The sequence below is a fragment of the Phlebotomus argentipes genome, unplaced genomic scaffold (assembly GCF_947086385.1).
Source record: "Phlebotomus argentipes unplaced genomic scaffold, Phlebotomus argentipes genome assembly contig_39, whole genome shotgun sequence".
Lineage (NCBI taxonomy): Eukaryota > Metazoa > Arthropoda > Insecta > Diptera > Psychodidae > Phlebotomus > Phlebotomus argentipes.
Window position 1 is genome coordinate 1,272,606 of NW_026776182.1, and position 19,166 is coordinate 1,291,771.

The 19,166-nt window shown below is 46.7% G+C and overlaps 7 protein-coding genes across 7 annotated transcripts; 4 read left to right on the forward strand and 3 right to left on the reverse strand.

Annotated features, from left to right (window-relative positions):
- The first annotated feature begins 87 nt into the window (after nucleotides 1–87).
- Nucleotides 88–2,472, forward strand: LOC132263646 (myotubularin-related protein 9). The gene is made up of 2 exons (XM_059763536.1): nucleotides 88–561; nucleotides 630–2,472. Exons 1-2 carry the CDS (start codon nucleotides 412–414, stop codon nucleotides 2,157–2,159), a joined length of 1,680 nt encoding a protein of 559 aa, XP_059619519.1. The 5' UTR covers nucleotides 88–411; the 3' UTR covers nucleotides 2,160–2,472.
- A 307-nt stretch (nucleotides 2,473–2,779) lies between these two features.
- On the forward strand, nucleotides 2,780–7,700 carry LOC132263748 (E3 ubiquitin-protein ligase RNF123). Its single transcript, XM_059763689.1, has 7 exons — nucleotides 2,780–3,188; nucleotides 3,261–3,480; nucleotides 3,549–5,046; nucleotides 5,115–5,314; nucleotides 5,381–6,078; nucleotides 6,145–7,146; nucleotides 7,218–7,700. The coding sequence occupies exons 1-7, from the start codon at nucleotides 3,094–3,096 to the stop codon at nucleotides 7,369–7,371; spliced, it is 3,867 nt and encodes a 1,288-aa protein (XP_059619672.1). The 5' UTR covers nucleotides 2,780–3,093; the 3' UTR covers nucleotides 7,372–7,700.
- A 184-nt stretch (nucleotides 7,701–7,884) lies between these two features.
- Nucleotides 7,885–8,521, reverse strand: LOC132263753 (cytochrome c oxidase subunit NDUFA4). The gene is made up of 3 exons (XM_059763695.1): nucleotides 8,371–8,521; nucleotides 8,091–8,237; nucleotides 7,885–8,026 (listed from the first exon to the last, which is right to left on the reverse strand). Exons 1-3 carry the CDS (start codon nucleotides 8,413–8,415, stop codon nucleotides 7,964–7,966), a joined length of 255 nt encoding a protein of 84 aa, XP_059619678.1. The 5' UTR covers nucleotides 8,416–8,521; the 3' UTR covers nucleotides 7,885–7,963.
- Nucleotides 8,522–8,619: 98 nt separating this feature from the next.
- LOC132263749 (zinc finger CCCH domain-containing protein 14) lies at nucleotides 8,620–12,135 on the reverse strand. Its single transcript, XM_059763690.1, has 5 exons — nucleotides 11,996–12,135; nucleotides 11,625–11,847; nucleotides 9,725–11,563; nucleotides 9,413–9,661; nucleotides 8,620–9,201 (listed from the first exon to the last, which is right to left on the reverse strand). Exons 1-5 carry the CDS (start codon nucleotides 12,032–12,034, stop codon nucleotides 8,945–8,947), a joined length of 2,607 nt encoding a protein of 868 aa, XP_059619673.1. The 5' UTR covers nucleotides 12,035–12,135; the 3' UTR covers nucleotides 8,620–8,944.
- LOC132263751 (dual specificity protein kinase TTK) lies at nucleotides 12,094–13,934 on the forward strand. The gene is made up of 5 exons (XM_059763693.1): nucleotides 12,094–12,341; nucleotides 12,417–12,464; nucleotides 12,526–13,086; nucleotides 13,143–13,695; nucleotides 13,765–13,934. Exons 1-5 carry the CDS (start codon nucleotides 12,253–12,255, stop codon nucleotides 13,858–13,860), a joined length of 1,347 nt encoding a protein of 448 aa, XP_059619676.1. The 5' UTR covers nucleotides 12,094–12,252; the 3' UTR covers nucleotides 13,861–13,934.
- A 133-nt stretch (nucleotides 13,935–14,067) lies between these two features.
- On the forward strand, nucleotides 14,068–17,832 carry LOC132263750 (heat shock 70 kDa protein cognate 4). Its single transcript, XM_059763692.1, has 3 exons — nucleotides 14,068–14,205; nucleotides 14,837–15,052; nucleotides 15,767–17,832. The coding sequence occupies exons 2-3, from the start codon at nucleotides 14,848–14,850 to the stop codon at nucleotides 17,530–17,532; spliced, it is 1,971 nt and encodes a 656-aa protein (XP_059619675.1). The 5' UTR covers nucleotides 14,068–14,205; nucleotides 14,837–14,847; the 3' UTR covers nucleotides 17,533–17,832.
- Nucleotides 17,833–17,867: 35 nt separating this feature from the next.
- LOC132263752 (uncharacterized) lies at nucleotides 17,868–19,082 on the reverse strand. Its single transcript, XM_059763694.1, has 2 exons — nucleotides 18,899–19,082; nucleotides 17,868–18,767 (listed from the first exon to the last, which is right to left on the reverse strand). The coding sequence occupies exon 2, from the start codon at nucleotides 18,728–18,730 to the stop codon at nucleotides 17,888–17,890; it is 843 nt and encodes a 280-aa protein (XP_059619677.1). The 5' UTR covers nucleotides 18,731–18,767; nucleotides 18,899–19,082; the 3' UTR covers nucleotides 17,868–17,887.
- Nucleotides 19,083–19,166: the final 84 nt, after the last annotated feature.

Sequence of the window (19,166 nt, forward strand, 5' to 3'; positions counted from 1 at the left end):
AAGAAAGTAAAGCCGGGAGAAGCAACAACGATAAGTATTTTAATTTTACAAGCCCTCTAATCAAGAGCAATTCTCAGACCAGTAAGACTCCACGTCGAGATGGACATTTTGTAGGTAAAAATGTTGAATTTATGTCAACATTGCCTGGCATTGTGACAGAATCACAATTTCCATGACCAATTTGCCTTTACGCTGTGTTCTTTTGGACTCCCTTTGGACTGTCATTGTGCTGCTTGTGGCATAGTTATTTTCACTTCCCATCGCTCAGATAAGCCCTAGGCGGGTATAAGTGCACACAAATTGGTGATAAGGCGTGAGGGAGATCAGTGCCTGACCAAATGGGCGATTGGGGCCCGCAGCGATAGGCGTTCTGACGTGAAAAAGCGTGCATGCAAAAGTGCCACCCACACGATGGAGTTCGCCGAGTTGATTCTCACCCCGAAGCTCGACAATGTTGTCCTCCTGGCCGGCGGGGATCAGCCCCCCGTGGCGGGCACACTCTGCATCACTGGTCACCACCTCATCCTCAGCACGCGCAAGGAGGACACGCAGGAATTGTGGGTGAGTTACTGAATGGCAGTGCTTTGGCGGATGAGAGGAAGACTATCGTGTGTTCCATGTATTTGCAGCTGCTGCACCAGAACATTGACTTCCTGGAGCGGAAACCGCATGTGGTGAACAATCAGCTTCAGGGTGGGACGCTAGTGCTGAAATGCAAGGATCTGCGAGTGATTGCACTGGAGATTTCTGCTTCTCAGGACTTTCTCAATGTCGCCCAGACCATTGAGCAGTTGATCACGCTGGACAGCGTGAATCTGCTCTATGCCTTCTTCTACAGGCCAATGTTTTCCATCTTGGAGGATGGCTACGAGATGTTCAGGCCTGAGGTGGAGTTCTCGAAGTTGCTGGCCAGCGAGGAGTGGCGCCTTAGCTCAGTGAATCGCGACTTCTCTGTGTGCTCCTCCTATCCTGCTGCTGTGGTAGTTCCTCGTGGGATCACCGATGAGCAGATCATTGCGTCTGCTGGATTCCGAGATGGCGGACGCTTTCCGTTGATCAGCTATCGCCACGAGAATGGTGCTGTGATGCTGAGAAGTGCCCAACCCTCGCCCACGTCTAGCGGGAAGCGCTGTCGTGCCGACGAAGCCATCCTCAACAGTGTGCTGGGCAAGAGCCGCAAGGGCTTCATTGTGGACACGTGGGGCGTGAAGGGGAAAGCCACAACGGAGACGGATCAGCATTACTCGCAGTGGAAGAAAGCCACCCGATCTGTGGGCACGTTTTCCCACATTTCCCAGCTTCTGGAGTGCTTCAGTCGCCTCGTGGAAGCATGCAATGACATCACTTGCTCACCAGACAAATGGCTCTCGCGACTGGAGAACAGCAACTGGCTGGGTCATGTCCTCAGCGCCCTCAACACTGCCTGCGTGGTGGCTCAGTGTCTCGACCAGGATGGCAGTCCGGTGCTGGTGCACGGCGGCAAGGGTCTAGACACCACTCTCATCGTCACGTCGCTGGTGCAGATCATCCTCAATCCCGACTGTCGCACAGTGCGCGGATTACAGGCCTTAATAGAAAGGGAGTGGGTCCAGGCGGGATTTCCCTTTCACACGCGCCACCGGCAGTCCTGCTACACACCCTCTCACGTGCGCGCCAAAACCTCTGGCTCCAGCTTCGTTCTCTTCCTCGACTGCGTTCACCAGCTCCATGCCCAGTTCACCTGTAGCTTCGAGTTCAGTACAAACTTCCTGGTGATGCTCTTTGAGCACAGCTATAGCAGTCAATTCGGCACATTCCTCGCCGACTCCGAGCGCGAGCGCACTCAACTCGGTGTCACCACCAAGACCACAAGCCTCTGGTCGTACCTCAACCGCCCGGAAGTGCTGCGGAACTTCCTCAGTCCCGTGTATGAGCCCAATCCAGCCGTCATCTGGCCTTCTGTCGCCCCCATCAGCCTCGTGGTGTGGAAGGAGCTGTACCTGCGATGGGTGGTTGACCAGGACCAAGCACAGAAGCTCAGAAATCAAATTCAGTCACTCGTGGATGAGGAGAAGGAGCTGCGATCTAAGGTTGTACGCCTGCGGAAGCAATTGATGGATCTCTACAGGGACTACCAGGACCTCGAGAAGTGTGGACGTGGAACGGATCATTGTGAATAGTTGTCTCTCTCCCGGTGTGCAATTCGTCAGTCAATTCCCGGCCTCAGAAAATGGGTATCTAAACTAATATTGAAAATTCTCTCTCTCCCCCCTCTCTATATATATATATATTCCCACAGGAAGCATTTAAAAAGTATTTTCTGTGTGGTTATTCCATGAGGACTGAATGTATTTTGGCATAATTGATTAAAAGATTTAACCTAACATCAATGTTTATGGTATTTTCTAATAAAAGTGATCGGAAATGGGGAGTATTTCCAGAAGAGTGTTCCAGAAGTTTTCCCGCTTCTAGCAACAGGTCAACACCCGGCGTCTCCACTGCTCTGCGTAGAAAGTAGCGCCATACGTGACGAACACTAACACCACTGATAAAGAGAGAAAAAGCATGTTTGGGAGAAAATTAGATTGTAGAAAATTTCCACCTTGTCCTCTTTCCAGCATGAAATTTTCGCGTCCTTGATGACTTCTGCGTATCCCATGTCCTCCACAGCTCATTTATTATTCAGGACGAATACTGAAACTCCATGCAAAGCGCTATGGAATGAATCGAGAGAACATTCAGCTCTTCTCTCAAATGCTTGTTCGCATAATTGTTTTGGCGTTTCTTCTATCCTTGCTTGCCACTCAATTAAAATACAATCTACATGAGTGAGTGAAAAATTGCGACATAATATCGTGCAGCTGGGGATAATTAGCGAATCCTTGAATATCAGATGGGAGGGAGAGAGAGAGAGAGAGGACTGGCTGGAGAGACAAATGGCGCGCAAATGATTGCTGCTGTCAGAGAGTGGGGGAGAGAGTGTGCAAACAAAAACATACGCAGGAGCACTCTCGTTTCCTTGGACTATTTCCACATCAGAGAGCTGCTCCTGGCCTCGAAATCATGAAGAAAATTGTCCAGTGAGTGTGCACAAGTGGCGGAAGGTGCAGTGCAATGGAAATCTCTAGTGTTTTAGTGGAAATTTTCGGTGAATATCCCTCTCTAACCTACAAATCGGGGGTGCAACTGAAGTCTTTGACCCTTTCTGAGTGAGTTCAATGAATTCCATTCATTTTACCTCTCTTGGGGTTGGGCCAAATAATTGATTTTCCATGTCGCAGGCATCTTCATGAGGTCACGGAGTGGTTGAAGGCGAAGGCGGTTGACGACGTGAATGCCGATGATGAGAAGATTGAGGAGCAGGATGGTCGACTGGGACCAGCAAAGACCATCTTTGACAAGGATCCGGGCAATCCTCTGGTGTCCATCTCTCCTGATCGACTCACCGTACAGTCTCAGAGTCCCTTCTCAACAGTACGAGCAAACTGTTGTGTCTTTCAAGTGAGTCAATTTTGATTCCATCTGACCAAGGCCTTGACCTCAAGAAGAAAAACTCTTTTTCACTCCAGGGAAAGTGGATGTACGAAGTGCAGCTGCGCTCAAAGGGAGTCATGCAGATTGGCTGGTGCTCCGCAAAGTGCAAGTTCACCACAGACACTGGCGTGGGCGACACAAAATACAGCTATGGCCTGGATGGGAGCAAGCAGAGAATCTGGCACGTTTACACGAAGAAGTACGGACCTTACTGGCGCAGCGGCGATGTCTTCAGCGTGTGCCTGGACATGGATGGGGGAAGGATTGAATACCATCGGAATGGCGTGAGCCTTGGTGAGGCATTCGCGGACATCGAGCGAGGCCCAGGATTGGCACTCTTTCCGGCTGTCTCGCTCTCGTACAACGACAGTCTCACGGCTAACTTCGGAGGATCCCCGTTTAGACATCCCATTCCTGGGTACAGGGCATTGCAGCTGCCTCCGAAGCAGCTGCTGGAACACGCGGATCATCTTCTTCAGTACCTGGCAAATCTCTCAAGGCTCATTTCGCGCTCCAAGAAGCCCGCAGAGCATGAAAAGAGCACCACAGACTCGGTATTTATGGTGGTGGCGGCGCTTCTGGTGGAGGAACTTGCACCATTGCTCACTAATTCTTATGTCGTGGAAGACAAGCTGTTCTCCTACTTGAGAAGCATGTGTGTCATCCGGAGTGATCCGAGTCACAATATTGTTATCCATCCGGGACTGCCAGATTCTACACTGGGAACATTTCTCACTCTTCTGTGGACATACATGGAGTCCGATGAGATTAAAGCCGTGCTCATAAAGCTTATCAGTCTAATTGGCAGCAGCTACAAAGAGACTCCAATTGATCTGGAGTATGAGAAGCAAAGGATGGTCATTGTTATTCTCACGTGCATCTGTAATCATCCGGAAACGAGAAAATATCTCCTAATTGAGAGGTTTTTCGAGAAAAACTGTCTACCACTCTTCCTGTACATCAAGCCACCCGACGAGGCGGCGCTGGAGCGTCTCTTGCCAGACGATCACATCTGGACAGAGGGAATTGGCGGCCGGAAGGATCTCTACTTGGCTGCCTGTGAGAAGTTGAACGCCTGCACAACTACTCTCTACACACTCCAGAAGAATCTCATCTCAGTCCTTCTCAATCACCGTGATGGGCGACCAGACAATCCATCGAGTAGAAGAATTTTCCTCACAAAGTTCAGGAATTACGTAATGGAGAACAGCTTGGAACATCGGAGTCTCTCAATGCAAAATACCTACGCGACTCCCACACAACCCGCTGTGGCGCTATCCTTTCTCTGTATCCTCCTCGACGTTAGTCGCCAACTCCTCGCCACGGAAGTGCCCCAAAAGCCCATCCAAGTTGATCCAGTTAATTTCTACAACGATGCTTTCACGTACTTTCACTTTGACCGACTCGGTGGCGTTCTATCGCATCTGAAAAAGGTGTTCCGCAGTGAAATGATCAGTGTTCTGGGAGAGAGTCATCCCGCAATAATTCCTCTGGCCCCTGACGTTGCTGCACGACAAGATTCTGCGGATTTCTGTGAGTATTTCACGTTGCACATTTAGTAGAAAATATGTTTTTCAATTCGTGATATTTGTTTCTAATAGATTCCGCCATGCTGATGATAACTGGACATCAGCCGAATCCAAATTACCCAGCGAATCTGCCCAGAAACATCTTTCCAGTGCGACAGGTGGGAAGTCCCGTGAGGAGAGGCATTGACAGGAATAGTAATCAGTCACTTGATGAGCTTCTGGATTGCTCAATTTTCTACTACTACGCAGTGGCTCACAAATACATTGTAATGGTGAGTTTATTCACGCAAGAAAAATTCCCAGGAATGGCCAAAATATTCTGCCTCTTCATCTTACAGATCGCTGATTTGCGTGATAACATTGCAATGTTGTCAGGAATTCTCTCAGAGACGAAAGATTGCTCAGATGAAGTGTTGAAGACTCTTGAGGAGCTCAAAGATGTCAATGGGACTTTGTCCAATACGCACGATGATATTCTCCTGGAGATTCAGGAGCGTTTTGGCCAGAGGAAGAGCATCTTTGCGAAGAGATCGATGGAATTGGCGAGAAAACAAGCATGGTATCGTTCAGTGGCTCTTGGATCGCATCGACGAGATCTTCTGTGTTGGCTTCTAAAGCTCATCTTTGACACTCTCCAATCATCCTCGAGTCAAGGAGTACTTTTCTCCTTTGTTCCTGAAACTTACATTAATGTCCTGCCGATTCTGCTGGACACAGTGTTGGATTTTAGCTTTCACGACATGAATCTTCAGCACGATCTCACAGATTCGATGGACATTGTGATGAGTGCGGCGGAATTTCTTGCTGCTCACTCAACGGATCCTCGAGTGGTTCTCGCTTCTTGCAAGGACGCCCTCCTGCAGGCATTGGGGACAGTTACGTGCCACGAGGTGGGCATCAGAGCGCTTGAGAAGACATCGGCAAGCAGCCAATTGGCGATGGTGCACTCTCTGCTGCGTCCCTATGAAAATCGCGCTTGGGGTCAAAGTAATTGGCTCCTCTTGCGCTTCTGGCTGGGCGAAGGATTTGCCTACAGGTCAGTGCGATTGCTCATTACATGTTTTCGCGGGGTTATTGACAAGAGAAAATGTTTTTCTATTAGGGAATCTCGACCTACCAGTATTTGGCAACAGGGTGATTTGACTTCTTCGGCTCTGGGACTGTTCAGGAGTCGCGGAAAGAATGGTTCCCATACAGGACTTCTTCATCACATAGCACCAGCATGTCCATCGCGTCACTTCCAGAACATCATCAGTCGCATTCTACTGGCTGATGAGCCATACTGCACAATTTTCCTCAACTCTCTGCTGTCGCAGCTCAATTGGGCATTCTCGGAGTTTATTCTGCTGCTGCAGGAGATTCAGACTGCCAATAGACGCACAGATCAGCATCAAAGCATCGACTCTAGACAGTTGAAGATTTGCTCGATGTGTTTTGAACTCACAGTATCGCTAATGCGCGCTCTGGAGATGATTATCACCATTGCACCGGGCATCTTTCAGGATCCCTCACGTGCCAACAGTGATCTGCTGCTGGGGCGTGTGTGTCAACTGGCCAGTCAAGTCTTATCACGAGTCACAACGCCGCCGGGGTGTTTTCAGTATGTTCTCGATCTCTGTCTACCAGATCTGAGCAGTGTCACTCACTTTGCCATCATCTCGGCGGTTTTGGGCATTCTCTTGGCACTCATGAAGGATGAAATTGAGGAAGAGGACTTTGTCGTGAGCAAGATTCCGAGAGTGTCTCGTTGTCTTCTCATTGAGCCAAGTTTTCAGTGCATCACACTTGAGTTTGCCTTGGGAGAGGCTAAATTGCCGCCGGTAATTCAACAAGTGTGGCCAGCAGATGTTGCACCGGACAATCCGGCCCAGAGTCCTGAGCAATTTCACCAGGATCCTCCTGTATTGACCTTCAATCTGGCTGACTATCCCACACACATCACAGCTGAGGAGTTGATCAAGGTGCGACAGATGATCAAGATTCTTCAGAAGCGACAAACCATGATGTCTGAGGTGACAATCTTATCAGAAGATTCCCTCTGTTCCATCTGCTACGCAAAAGCCATATCCTGTGAGTTTCTCCCGTGCCAACATCAATCTTGCGGGTAAGAAAACATCGTACAGAACATTTTTCCAATATCTCTTTGTGAACTGATCCTTGATTATTGCTTTGCAGAAACTGCATTGTTCAGCATTTGCTCAGCAACAAGCTCTGCTTCTACTGCAAGACACCAATTGTGTCGGTGAAGGCATTCGATGGCACAATTCTCTACGAGAATGCCCAAATCTCTCTGTCATCTGAGGACAGCACAGAGTATTTCCCCTCATGAATCTCTCAATTGAAGGTGTGTTCAACAACCACTGCCACAAATTGCAATCTATCAGCTAAATCGCCTCAAACTCTAGTCAATTTTCTAGTGAAAATATTTGCAATCGCTTTCGCGCGCGTGTGTGTGTTTTAGTCAATGTTGAATTGATTCCAAAATTTTAGCATTCCAAGCCACTTGTAAGATTATGATATTGCTCGCTATCAGCACAGTATCTCGAAAGTAGGTTCGTGTCAGAAATAGTGAAGCATCTCACGTGGATTCCGTGGAAGAAAGCAGAAATTCTGACGTAGAACATTATACTTCGAAATAAATGGTATTGTTGCACAAAATCAACGTGTTTAGACTTCTCATGAACCGATTAAATAAACTAAAGTACTGACGCCTTATTTATTTATACACATACTCTTGGCAACTCAACCTCTATTCAAGTTAAGTTGATCGCTAATCCCAAATTATCCAGCATTTTTCTTGTATAGTCACATTAAGAGACTTTATTGAATGGATCTTGCTTCACTATTTTCTCTCCGACATTTGACTACAGTTGAAAAGTGGATTAAACCCACGAGAGATTTATCATTTGGGATGTAGTCCTTTACTCAGTGTACTTGGGAGCCGGGCTGTGAGACTTGGAGTAGTCCCGGACAGGTGAGTAGAACTAGAAAAAGGGCACAAATGAAACATTCACTGCTCATCTGCGGAAACCACCCAAATGTGCCTACCTTGTACTGCTTGTCCGAATACTCTTGCCATGGCTCTGGGTTTGAGGAGCGGTTCCAGGTCACATCGGGATTACGGGTGGCCAGGCGAAGGGTGTAGTACAGAGCTCCGCACATTCCCAGTGCCGTGCACACGTACAGCGGGATCAGCTGTGGATTTGCGAGGAGGAGGAAGAGAAAAATACAGTCCATTGTGCTTGTGACGTAATAGAGATTAGAGGAGATTTTGGAGTGAAATATCACAGCTAATCCATTAACTCCACTGTTGGCGTGATGCACTTACCGCCGGGTGCTTCTTCAGGGTGGATGGGGTCATTCCTTGCATCATGATTGCAGAGAAATTGCTGTTTTTCACGTACAGAAAACTTTTTCACTTAACCCTCTGGAGGAGACGAAAGATGGATGTCAGGGGTTTCCTAATTTTGCCACGGGGTGATCTCGCTTCGCTTTGGAGAATAGGAAGCTGTCAGTTTTAAAAGATAACAGAAAGTCTTGTTAATTTCCAAAAAAAAAAATGATTTTCTCTTTTTATTCTGCATTTTCCTATTGTTAAAAGTCCATACTCTGCATGATCTATCGATTTATTGATTCAAATCGTGAAACTTGCATATCTCTTTCACTGTGTTGTCATCTAAATTCTTCATCAAATTCATCATTTTCTTTCTTTTATTATTCAGAGCTCACTCGAAGTATCTGCCCGTGATTACATTCACGTACATTGGCTGTACATTTTGTAATTAAATATTCTCTAAGTCGAATAGATATCATTAATATAAATAATGCATGAAAATGTGGCAAACTCTTCAATATATAGTCATTCTTCTTTAATTGGATTAGTGACGCACGCGGGATAGTTATTAGACAAATGTCGACGTCGCTTGCCCAGATCCAGTTCCGGGCGCCGTCGAGACCCACTTGAACTTATCCACCGCCGGGATGTCGTGATGGTAGAAATTGCATTCCACCTTGTTCATGCAAGCCTTCCCGAAGCGACACAACTTTGGATGGTAGAAGTTGCACAGAGTGTTGCTGCACTTTGGATAGAATTTGCAGAGCGGTGGCAGTAAATTCTGCGTGATCATCTTGTAGTTGTGCACAGGAACTACGTGAGAAGCTGTTGAGGAAACAACACACACACACATCAGTGAGCAGAGGGTTAAAATTCTTGGCCGTGGTCAGCAAGTGAATTCTCAGCAGAGATTAGGAGATTTCTGATATCGCGTGCACATGATTTTTTTTTCTCGCAAAAACGTGCCCCCGTGATAACGCGATTTCCATGCAAATCCCAACTGATAGCCAAAATCGAAGCGATTGTAGACTCTTACCTAGAGGCGGAGCCGCTGAGATAACCGGTGTGTGAGAGAAATTGCAATTGTGACGAGAGCAAGTGAGGTCAAATTTGCACTTGGGATGCAAATAGAGGCACATTTCGCCAAACTTACAGTTGGGAAATGATTTGCAGGGCATCGAAGGATGAATAAATTCACACGAGTCACCTTTAGTGCAATTTGGAAAGTACTTGCAGCGATCCTTGGGCTTTGCCGATGCCTGCGGAACAGTCACTGAGCTCAGCACTGAAAGAAAAAGAGGCTTATAAATATTCTCAATAGGGAAGAAATTGAAAAAAATCAACTCACGTGATGGTAAATTCTCATATTTTTTCGTTTCAATTCTCCTTATTGTCACTGTATGACCATCTCCATCAATCCTTGTGTTCTTGTCCGGCTCCCTTTCGGGCGTCTTATGAGACTTCCTTGGTGTTGACGGTGACGGAGACTTTGGGGATTTGTTGTCCTTCTTCTCACTATCCAAATCAAATCGAATTGGCGAACAACGAATTCGTCTTTTCCTAGGCGGTTCATCATCTTTTGGCGCTTCTTTCTCAGCAGATCTCTTTTTAGGTGTCAATTCATCTTTCTTCACCGGCTCCAGTGTTTCCTTCTTCCTCTCCGGAGATGCCTTCCTAGTGCTGCGCGTCCTTGGCTCAACTGAGACAATTTTCTTCTCCACAATTCGCTCCTTCACATTCTTAGGCAGAGATTTCTTCTTTGCAATATTGTCGGCCTTTATTCCCTTGAAAATCCCGTCAAGAGTCACGACAAATTGGGGTCTCTTCTGTTCATCCTCACCACTATTTGGTGCATTCGCCTCACTGTCATCATCGATTTCCTCACAAGATGTTTGAGGAATATAGACAACCTCGTCATTCTGCTCATGGTGAGTCACTGGCGTGGGCACGTACTCATCTTCTCGCGATTTGTCGTTATTCCCACGAGGCACCTCGATCAGGATGTTTGCCTTATTGGCAGTCACCTTTCCCGCCTTCCCCGCAACTCTGCCCTTCTTCTCGATGCCACGCTGTGTCATGACACCCGCAGTGGACTTCTGCGCCTCCGCCATGGCGCGTAGCAGCAGATTCTTGTTCGCCTGCTTCCCCAAGGGCAGCACAGGACGTGGCTTGATCTTCACCACACTACTCACAGACACATCAACGGCATCCTCATCGAACTCTGGCTTTGGCGGAGCCACAATCACGCGCGATCCAATTCGTTGGCGGACAGAGGATTTTAACTCCTTCACGAGAGATACTTTCGGCTCCTTCGCATTGCGCTTCTCTCGGCGGATCACCTCCACAGAACTCTCCTGCATTCGACGTGTCTTCAGAGGCTCCTTCACAACAGCCATCTCTTTGGCTTTCTCCATCTCTCGTCGCCGAAAAGCTGGAATATAGATCTCCTGCTCGCTACGTCGATTCGCTGATAAGCTTATGACATTCTTTCCCACCTCAGCAGTGGGCTTCGAGCCCAGCCTCTCCTTCACAGAAGTTTTCTTTGGAGTTTTCTCCCTCTCGGGAGGCTCACCCTCACTGCTGCTGGACACTCTTCTGGCAGGTAGATCAAACACAATTGGACTAGGATTACGATACGCTGCCTGATTCCTCGTAGAGTCCACGATACTCTCTGTCTGTCTCACATCTGGATCGTCAAACTCCTCCCCATCCGCCTTCAAGTTGATAAAATCCTCATCCTCCGATTCGTCCGATGTGAGCTTGCTGAGCTGCCGCTTCGCCTGATAGATCTTCTTCTGGATCTCTTCCAACTCCAGCAACTCTTTCCGGCGAGTCTGCTCCACAGTATTCTCTGCGATCTGTGTAATTGTCGGAATATCAAAATCATTTTCCGGTGTCTCATCTTGCGCTCTAATCGCCTCCGGTGTCCTCTCTCGCTTTTTCACATTCACTGTAGCCTCAGATTGCATCGTCTTCTTCGCCTTCTGGATCAGTTGATCGGCAAAGACATCTGTGATTGATGGAGCAGCCGATGATGTGGCCTTTGGCTTCTCCATGGATTTCGATGAGCTATTGGAAGCTGGACCCTTTCCGGGCTTCTTTGACTTTTTCTCTTTTCTCTTCTCCTTCTTGTGAGTCGTGTCTGAACTCTCGGAAGCCTTTCTCTTGGATGTCTTTGGTGGAGGCACTGCAAAGTCAAATATTATTATTACTCATTCCCACCGGACAAGAGACACATGCCCACTTACGTGTCGCAGGAAGGGACACCTCCTGGAGCTTTTGCAAGACTTGGTGCAGCCAGGTGACGAATTCTCCGGTGTTGGAGCCCAGAAATAGTGTCAAATCCTCAATCATCTGCTGCTTTGAACGCTTATTTGCCACCATTATCATCACATAATCAGGCAGTTCGTCATCCACATAACCCGATGAGGATCCCGTGCCTAGTTCCAGAAGCTTCGCCTTCACGGCGTGCTGGTGAAGAGGATGAAAAACACAGGGAAAGAGGAGAAAAGTCCTTTCAGTAAATATAACCTCAAAAGTCTAAATTAAAATCAATTTTCAGGCACAAGTTCCTTCCCTCGCATTCTGCCACTTTATGCAATCGATTAATCAATCTTACCCTCATCTTCTGACCAATCTCTGATCCCAGATTTTCCATGCTTACACTGAGAAAATCAATGAAAAAATCACCAGAGAATGCAGTGAATCCTAATCGAAATTGAAGTTTATAAACTGTGATACCACATATTTTCCGCGAGGTGTGCCACGATCGCCACAAAATTTGACGGCTGCGCTTCGTATTTTTGTTTATACGGGAAACGCGTTTCCGGTTGTTTTCCAACGATTTTTCCTCGAATTTTCAGTACTCTGGCCATAATGTCGCGAAAACCACTACCAAAACGTGTCAAGGATCTACCGCCAATTGATCTGGAGTCGGATAATTCGGTGGAAAACGAGGAAAAGAGGTTTGTTGATTCATTTACACATTTTTCAAGATGTTTTGCAAAAGTTTGGCTTTGTTTTGGGTCCCAATTTTACAGCATCACAGCAATTCTGCAGACCATCGTGGAGCAAAAAGGTGTTAATAGGTGAGATTGATATGATAATTAACCTAATGAGTGGTCTAATTGTGCTTTTATGTCTTTCCAGATCAAATGCAGTGCTGCCCACGGGGTTGATGCCAAAGGAGAATGCAGAATTGTCGGAGTTGACACCTATCTCAGAAGAGACTCTTGGGAAGAAGGATCCAGAGAATGGTGGCGAGGACACACTTCCCTGCACTGCCACGATTGCCACGCCCAAGACGAAAGATTGCCGGGAGAGACAGGAGAAAGTTATCTTGAGCGTGGATTACAAAAAGCACCTGAAGGAGAATAATCGCAATCTTGCCAATCTGAGCATTAAGGATAGACAGAAATCTTCATCGGAATCCTGTACTAGCACAGCACTGGAAACTAACAATAGTGTACATGATGAGAAGCCGCGACACAGAGTTGTGCAGATCAATGGAAAGGACTACAATGTGGTGCGGAAATTGGGTCACGGGGGCTCCAGTGTGGTCTATTTGGCGCACATGGTGGGCAGTAGCCTGGAATGTGCCCTGAAAGTGATCAGACTCAATGGCGATGCCAATGCATTGAGTGACAACATACATGAAATTGAGTTGCTGAAGAGATTGCAAGGAAAATCTATCGTGACACTTTTTGATCAGTAAGTAAATATTGTGCTGGTGAAGGAATTTCTCCTGATCAATTCCAATTTTGCAGTTACTACTCACAACATGACTCCATTCTGTACATTGTAATGGAGAGGGGTGAACGAGATCTCAGTGCAATTCTCAAGGAGTTCCCAAAGAGTCTTCCTGTGTACACGATCATGGATTTCTGGCATCAGATGCTCAAGTGTGTTCAGTACATTCATGCGTGTAACGTGATTCACTGTGATATAAAGCCGGGCAACTTTCTCATCGTCAACGGAAGACTGAAGCTCATCGATTTCGGCATTGCCAGCAACATCTCTTCGGACTCCACGAGCATAATTAAGCACACACAAGCCGGCACTTACAATTACATCAGTCCCGAAGCCCTCATTGATATATCAACGGATGAGGACACACAATCAGTCGGAGTGCCCAAAATTAAGATATCTCCAAAGACGGATGTGTGGTCTCTGGGGTGCATTTTCTTCCAGTTCATCTACAAAGTCACACCGTTTGGAAACATTAAGAATATGCACAGCAAAATTATTGCCATCTGCAATCCAGACACTGTCATCGATTATCCGCCTCTTCCTTCAATATACCCAGCTATGTTTCTCGAAGTATAATTCACATAAAAACGACATTCTATTGAATTACAGGTGACTAATTGAACAATTTTCTACCTACAGATTGCCCAGCAGTGCCTGAGACACAATCCAAGGGAGAGAATTTCAATTAAAGATCTTCTCGGCTACCCATTCGAGATGTTCATACCTCCGCAGTAATTATTTAATGATTGAACTAAATATAAATGTATTAAGTTATGAAAATAGCTCTAGATAGATATGAAATATACCGTCAACTGACTAAATTCAAACTCGCAGCATTTTTTTGACAGCATCGATGGGCTTCGTGGCGATTCTGCGAGAGGGCAGATGAGTCGTCGAAGATTCTAGTTCCGCCGCATGACACCGCAAGCTTATAAAATCAGGCGCAGAAGGCACTTCCTCCTCAAGTTCTGAACGAAGCGTCGTGGAGTGTAGATTTGTCGAGAAAACCTCACAATTCTCAAGTGTTCACTCACCATTTTGCTCATCTTATCTGTGTAATCGATAGTTCTTCAGCACAAGGTATGTATTCACATGGGATTCGGGGAAAAAACCCATAGATTATGTGTGGAAATGCACTCTGTATTTCTCCATGAGTTCGAGGTCTTGTTCAGGGTTTTTCATGGGCGTCGTGGTGTGATGGATTTATGGGAAAATACTTGAGAATTCTGGGGCATTTTTACTGGTTTCGGCACAGGGAGAAATCCTTAGCTTCCCCTTCTCGGAAATACCATGAAATTGAGCAAAAATGAGTGCGAACATGTGCCGGCCGAGAGAAGTTTGAGCGCTTCACCTCGAGGCCATTTTCTAGAAATTTCCATGAATGATTCATCGAATTTCTCCAAAAGCCTAATGGCTTGCGTATTCTATCATGGATACAATTCGCATTAATGCTGTCGCCAGTGGGGTTTTATCGAAATCGGGGGATTTCCATGGGGAAATCAGGGCGTTGCTGGTACGTGAAATTGGGAGCACGTGGGAAAGCGTGGCTGGAAGCTTCTAGAACATTCGATAAGGCAAACCTTGAGCGGCGTGCTGGAAATTTTCCTCACGCCTTCACTGCATGCACTGCAGTTGCGCTAGAATGCAAAATGTGAATTTTCCACGCAAATTGACTAACAAATTTTCTCCCTTTCTCTTGGGCATTTTGCAGTGAAGAAAAAAATGGCAAAGGCTCCAGCTGTTGGTATCGATTTGGGCACCACGTACTCTTGCGTGGGCGTCTTCCAGCACGGAAAGGTGGAAATCATCGCCAACGACCAGGGAAACCGCACCACGCCGTCCTATGTGGCGTTCACGGAGACTGAGCGTCTCATTGGCGATGCCGCCAAAAATCAAGTGGCCATGAATCCGACCAACACCATCTTTGGTAAGTGAACACAAAGGCGCAAGAGAGGCACAAAATGCTTGGGCATGGCGAAAAGAGGAGGAAAAAGAAGAACGAAAACTTGTCTTCATGTTGCGTAATTGGCGGACACCTTTATTTGCACACACTCGTCAGCAAAAAAAAAAATGCACACATGCTCGTGTAGAATTTCTGGGCAGATTTCAACGCTGTCAAAGCTATTGGAAAGTTATGAATGATAGCGTAATTTTTGTGCTAAAATTAGGAAGGTCATAAATTACATCAAGAGCGACTATTTTAATCTATTCACAAACGCACGAGTGAATTTATTTCAGGCGTTGCTAAGCGTTTTTCGTGGAGAAAATGACTTTTCAAAAAAAAAAAAAGTTGGATTGTCATGATGTGGCTAAACAGGAAACCGCATAAAGTTCATTTTGTCTGGGAATTGGTTTGATAAAAGATGATGAAAGATTTTTGCAATTGACCATGAGTCAAAAAATGTGAATATCTCAATCTCTTGATCCGATAACAGCTGAGTTGTCTAAAGCAAATTTGTCTGTAGAATTTCGGGGAATTACATGCTTATCAGAAAGATAAATAAATCAGAGTTCCTGATGAGATAATTCCATGTCATGCTAGTTCTTGGAAAATTGAATATGAGATAGAGAATTTGTTTAAATAAACAGTCGTGAAATTACCAGGAAATTAATGATTTTTCTCTGTTTTTCTTCTTTACAGATGCCAAGCGTTTGATTGGCCGCAAGTTCGAGGATCCGGCCATTCAGGCTGACATGAAGCACTGGCCTTTTGAGGTGGTGAACGTTGAGCAGAAGCCCAAGATTCAGGTGTTCTACAAGGATGAGAAGAAGACCTTCTTCCCCGAGGAGATCAGCTCGATGGTGTTGACAAAGATGAAGGAGACCGCCGAGGCGTACCTGGGCAAGACGGTGACCAATGCCGTCATCACGGTGCCGGCCTACTTCAATGACTCCCAGCGTCAGGCCACCAAGGACGCCGGTACCATTTCTGGCCTCAATGTGCTCCGCATCATCAACGAGCCCACTGCCGCGGCCATCGCCTATGGGCTGGACAAGAAGGCCAGTGGCGAGAGGAATGTGCTGATCTTCGATTTGGGCGGCGGCACCTTCGATGTGTCCATCCTGAGCATCGACGATGGCATCTTCGAGGTGAAGTCCACGGCCGGTGACACCCACTTGGGCGGTGAGGATTTCGACAATCGTCTCGTGAACCACTTCGTGCAGGAGTTCAAGAGGAAGCACAAGAAGGATCTCACGAGCAACAAGCGTGCCCTGCGTCGTCTGCGCACGGCGTGCGAGCGCGCAAAGAGGACACTGTCATCGTCCACTCAGGCCAACATTGAGATCGACTCACTGTTCGAGGGCACTGACTTCTACACATCCATCACGCGTGCCCGCTTTGAGGAGCTCAATGCCGATCTGTTCCGCTCCACGATGGAGCCGGTGGAGAAGGCGCTGCGTGACGCCAAGATGGACAAGAGCACCATTCACGACATCGTCCTCGTGGGTGGCTCAACGCGTATTCCCAAGGTGCAGAAGCTTCTTCAGGACTTCTTCAATGGCAAGGATCTCAACAAGAGCATCAATCCCGACGAGGCTGTTGCCTACGGCGCCGCTGTGCAGGCTGCCATTCTCCACGGAGACAAGTCGGAGGAGGTGCAGGATCTCCTGCTGCTCGACGTGACACCTCTGTCGCTGGGTATCGAGACTGCCGGCGGCGTGATGAGTGTGCTCATCAAGAGAAACACCACCATTCCCACCAAGCAGACGCAGACATTCACCACCTACTCGGACAACCAGCCCGGTGTGCTGATTCAGGTGTACGAGGGTGAGCGTGCCATGACCAGGGATAACAACTTGCTCGGCAAATTCGAATTGTCTGGCATCCCACCGGCTCCGCGCGGCGTGCCCCAGATTGAGGTGACCTTTGATATTGATGCCAACGGCATTCTGAATGTGACTGCCCTCGAGAAGTCCACCAATAAGGAGAACAAGATCACCATCACGAACGACAAGGGACGCCTGAGCAAGGAGGAGATCGAGAGGATGGTGAATGAGGCGGAGAAGTACAGGAGCGAGGATGAGAAGCAGAGGGAGACAATCTCCGCGAAGAATGCTCTTGAGTCTTATTGCTTCAACCTCAAGGCCTCAATGGAGGATGACAAGGTGAAGGACAAGATTACGGAGGCGGAGAAGACGCAAGTGCTGGAGAAATGCAATGAGACCATCAAGTGGCTCGATGCCAACCAGTTGGCGGAGAAGGAGGAGTATGAGCACCGCCAGAAGGAGCTGGAGCAGGTGTGCAATCCCATCATGACAAAGATCTATGCCGGAGCTGGAGGCGCTGGTGGCATGCCTGGCGGATTCCCAGGCGGATTCCCCGGTGGTGCTCCGGGTGGCGCTGGAGCTGGAGCCGCTCCTGGCAGCGGTGGCGGCTCTGGACCGACCATTGAGGAGGTGGACTAAACTCCACGCAGGCACACTTCTTCAGCACCACTGCGTAGAATTTTGCATCATTTGCCGCATTTGAAATCTCAAACATTGCAGTTCTCCTAGCATAATTATTCAATTGAAAAAACCTTGAATTAATTTATTCCGTTCATTCTTTTATGAAAATTTGAGAAATGGCGAGATTGCTTTCGCCCATTTCTCGTGTAGTCCATTCCAATGCGTCTCGCAACAGAACTACCAAATTGAATTATCACGCTCTCGCTCTGTAGTTCAGCCGATACCATCGATAAATAAAAGATATCCGATCATAGGAAATTCAATGTTTTATTTGCTTCTTATTTTTTAATTTCATGCTCAGACTTCTCGGTTTCTATTCTGATGGCAATAAGAAATGAACATTCTTAGAAGTATTCGACCTCCGTGTTGTGGAAAAGTGACGAATAGTATCTGAGTATAGATCCTTCTCCACCCACAGAAGAAAGTCAACCAACTCCTTGTGCGTCAGCAGAGACGGCGGCTCTCCACAGGAGATCAGCTCCTTAACAGTCATGCATGGGAATCTGATCAAGTAGATCAGCTTCCCGAGATCCTCCCTCAGTCTTGTTCCACGGCGGCTCCTTATCTTCTTCTTCGAACATTTCATCTTCAAGATGGCCTTGTACAGATCGAATTCAGAGACCGGAAGAGACGGTGATTTCAAGATTATCTTTAGAATTCGCTTGTGAGGCGCAGATATTGTCAGACTTTTGATCACATCTAGAGGAAACTTGACGAAAAGCCGCTTCATGTAGTCATTCAGCATTTTGATGTCGAACTTCTCTATGAATTCGAAGTGTTGAACCACATTTCCGGAGTCCAAGAATCCTTTGAGAAACCCCACAATCATGTGCGTCAGATCATCAACAAAGTACTTGGTAGAAGCGTACAGGAGCTCCAGATAATTTTCCTCGTTAATATCTATGGCTGTTCCATAAATATGCTTCACAAACTCGACAAACGTGTCGAAAGATATGTCTGCGATTGATACACGCTCGATCTCGCTGCTAGACGGAGGAAATTGCTTCTCAAACACTTCGCTTTTATCCGCCAAAGTAAATTTCTCCGCAGTAACAATTGCACCGCTGTCGTCCGGGAAAATGAACATGATATCTGGTAGACTGCAGAGATCTACGCGCTTTACAGAGTTACTCGAAGCATTTTCCAAGACTTCCATCTCTACGTCTCTAGTGCTAATTGCTTTCCCAAAATCCCTGTATCAATGTAGTAAGAAAAGAAAAAAATTACTTCCATTAGCATAAGCGATTGTAGCTTGATTTACTCTTGATTTCTTTTACAATTTTCAATAAGATTGAATGTTGAGACACTAAGTTCAGGTAATTACCTAGTTTTCTGTGGATAATAATTCACACGTAAAGCCTACGTAAAGCGTAAAATGCTTACAACAAAACTCAACTCAGAATACTTAATGGCCGCAAAAGCACCGTGCTGGAATCATTTGTGGGCTAGATTGTGGAAACTGGAAAATACTGGAAGGTCAAGAAAAACCGACAAATAATTTTCACGATAAAAAAGCATGGGAATTATAAAAAAAAAATATTTTTTAAAATAAAGATCATATTTTTCATCATTATCGATCATCATTTTAGCGC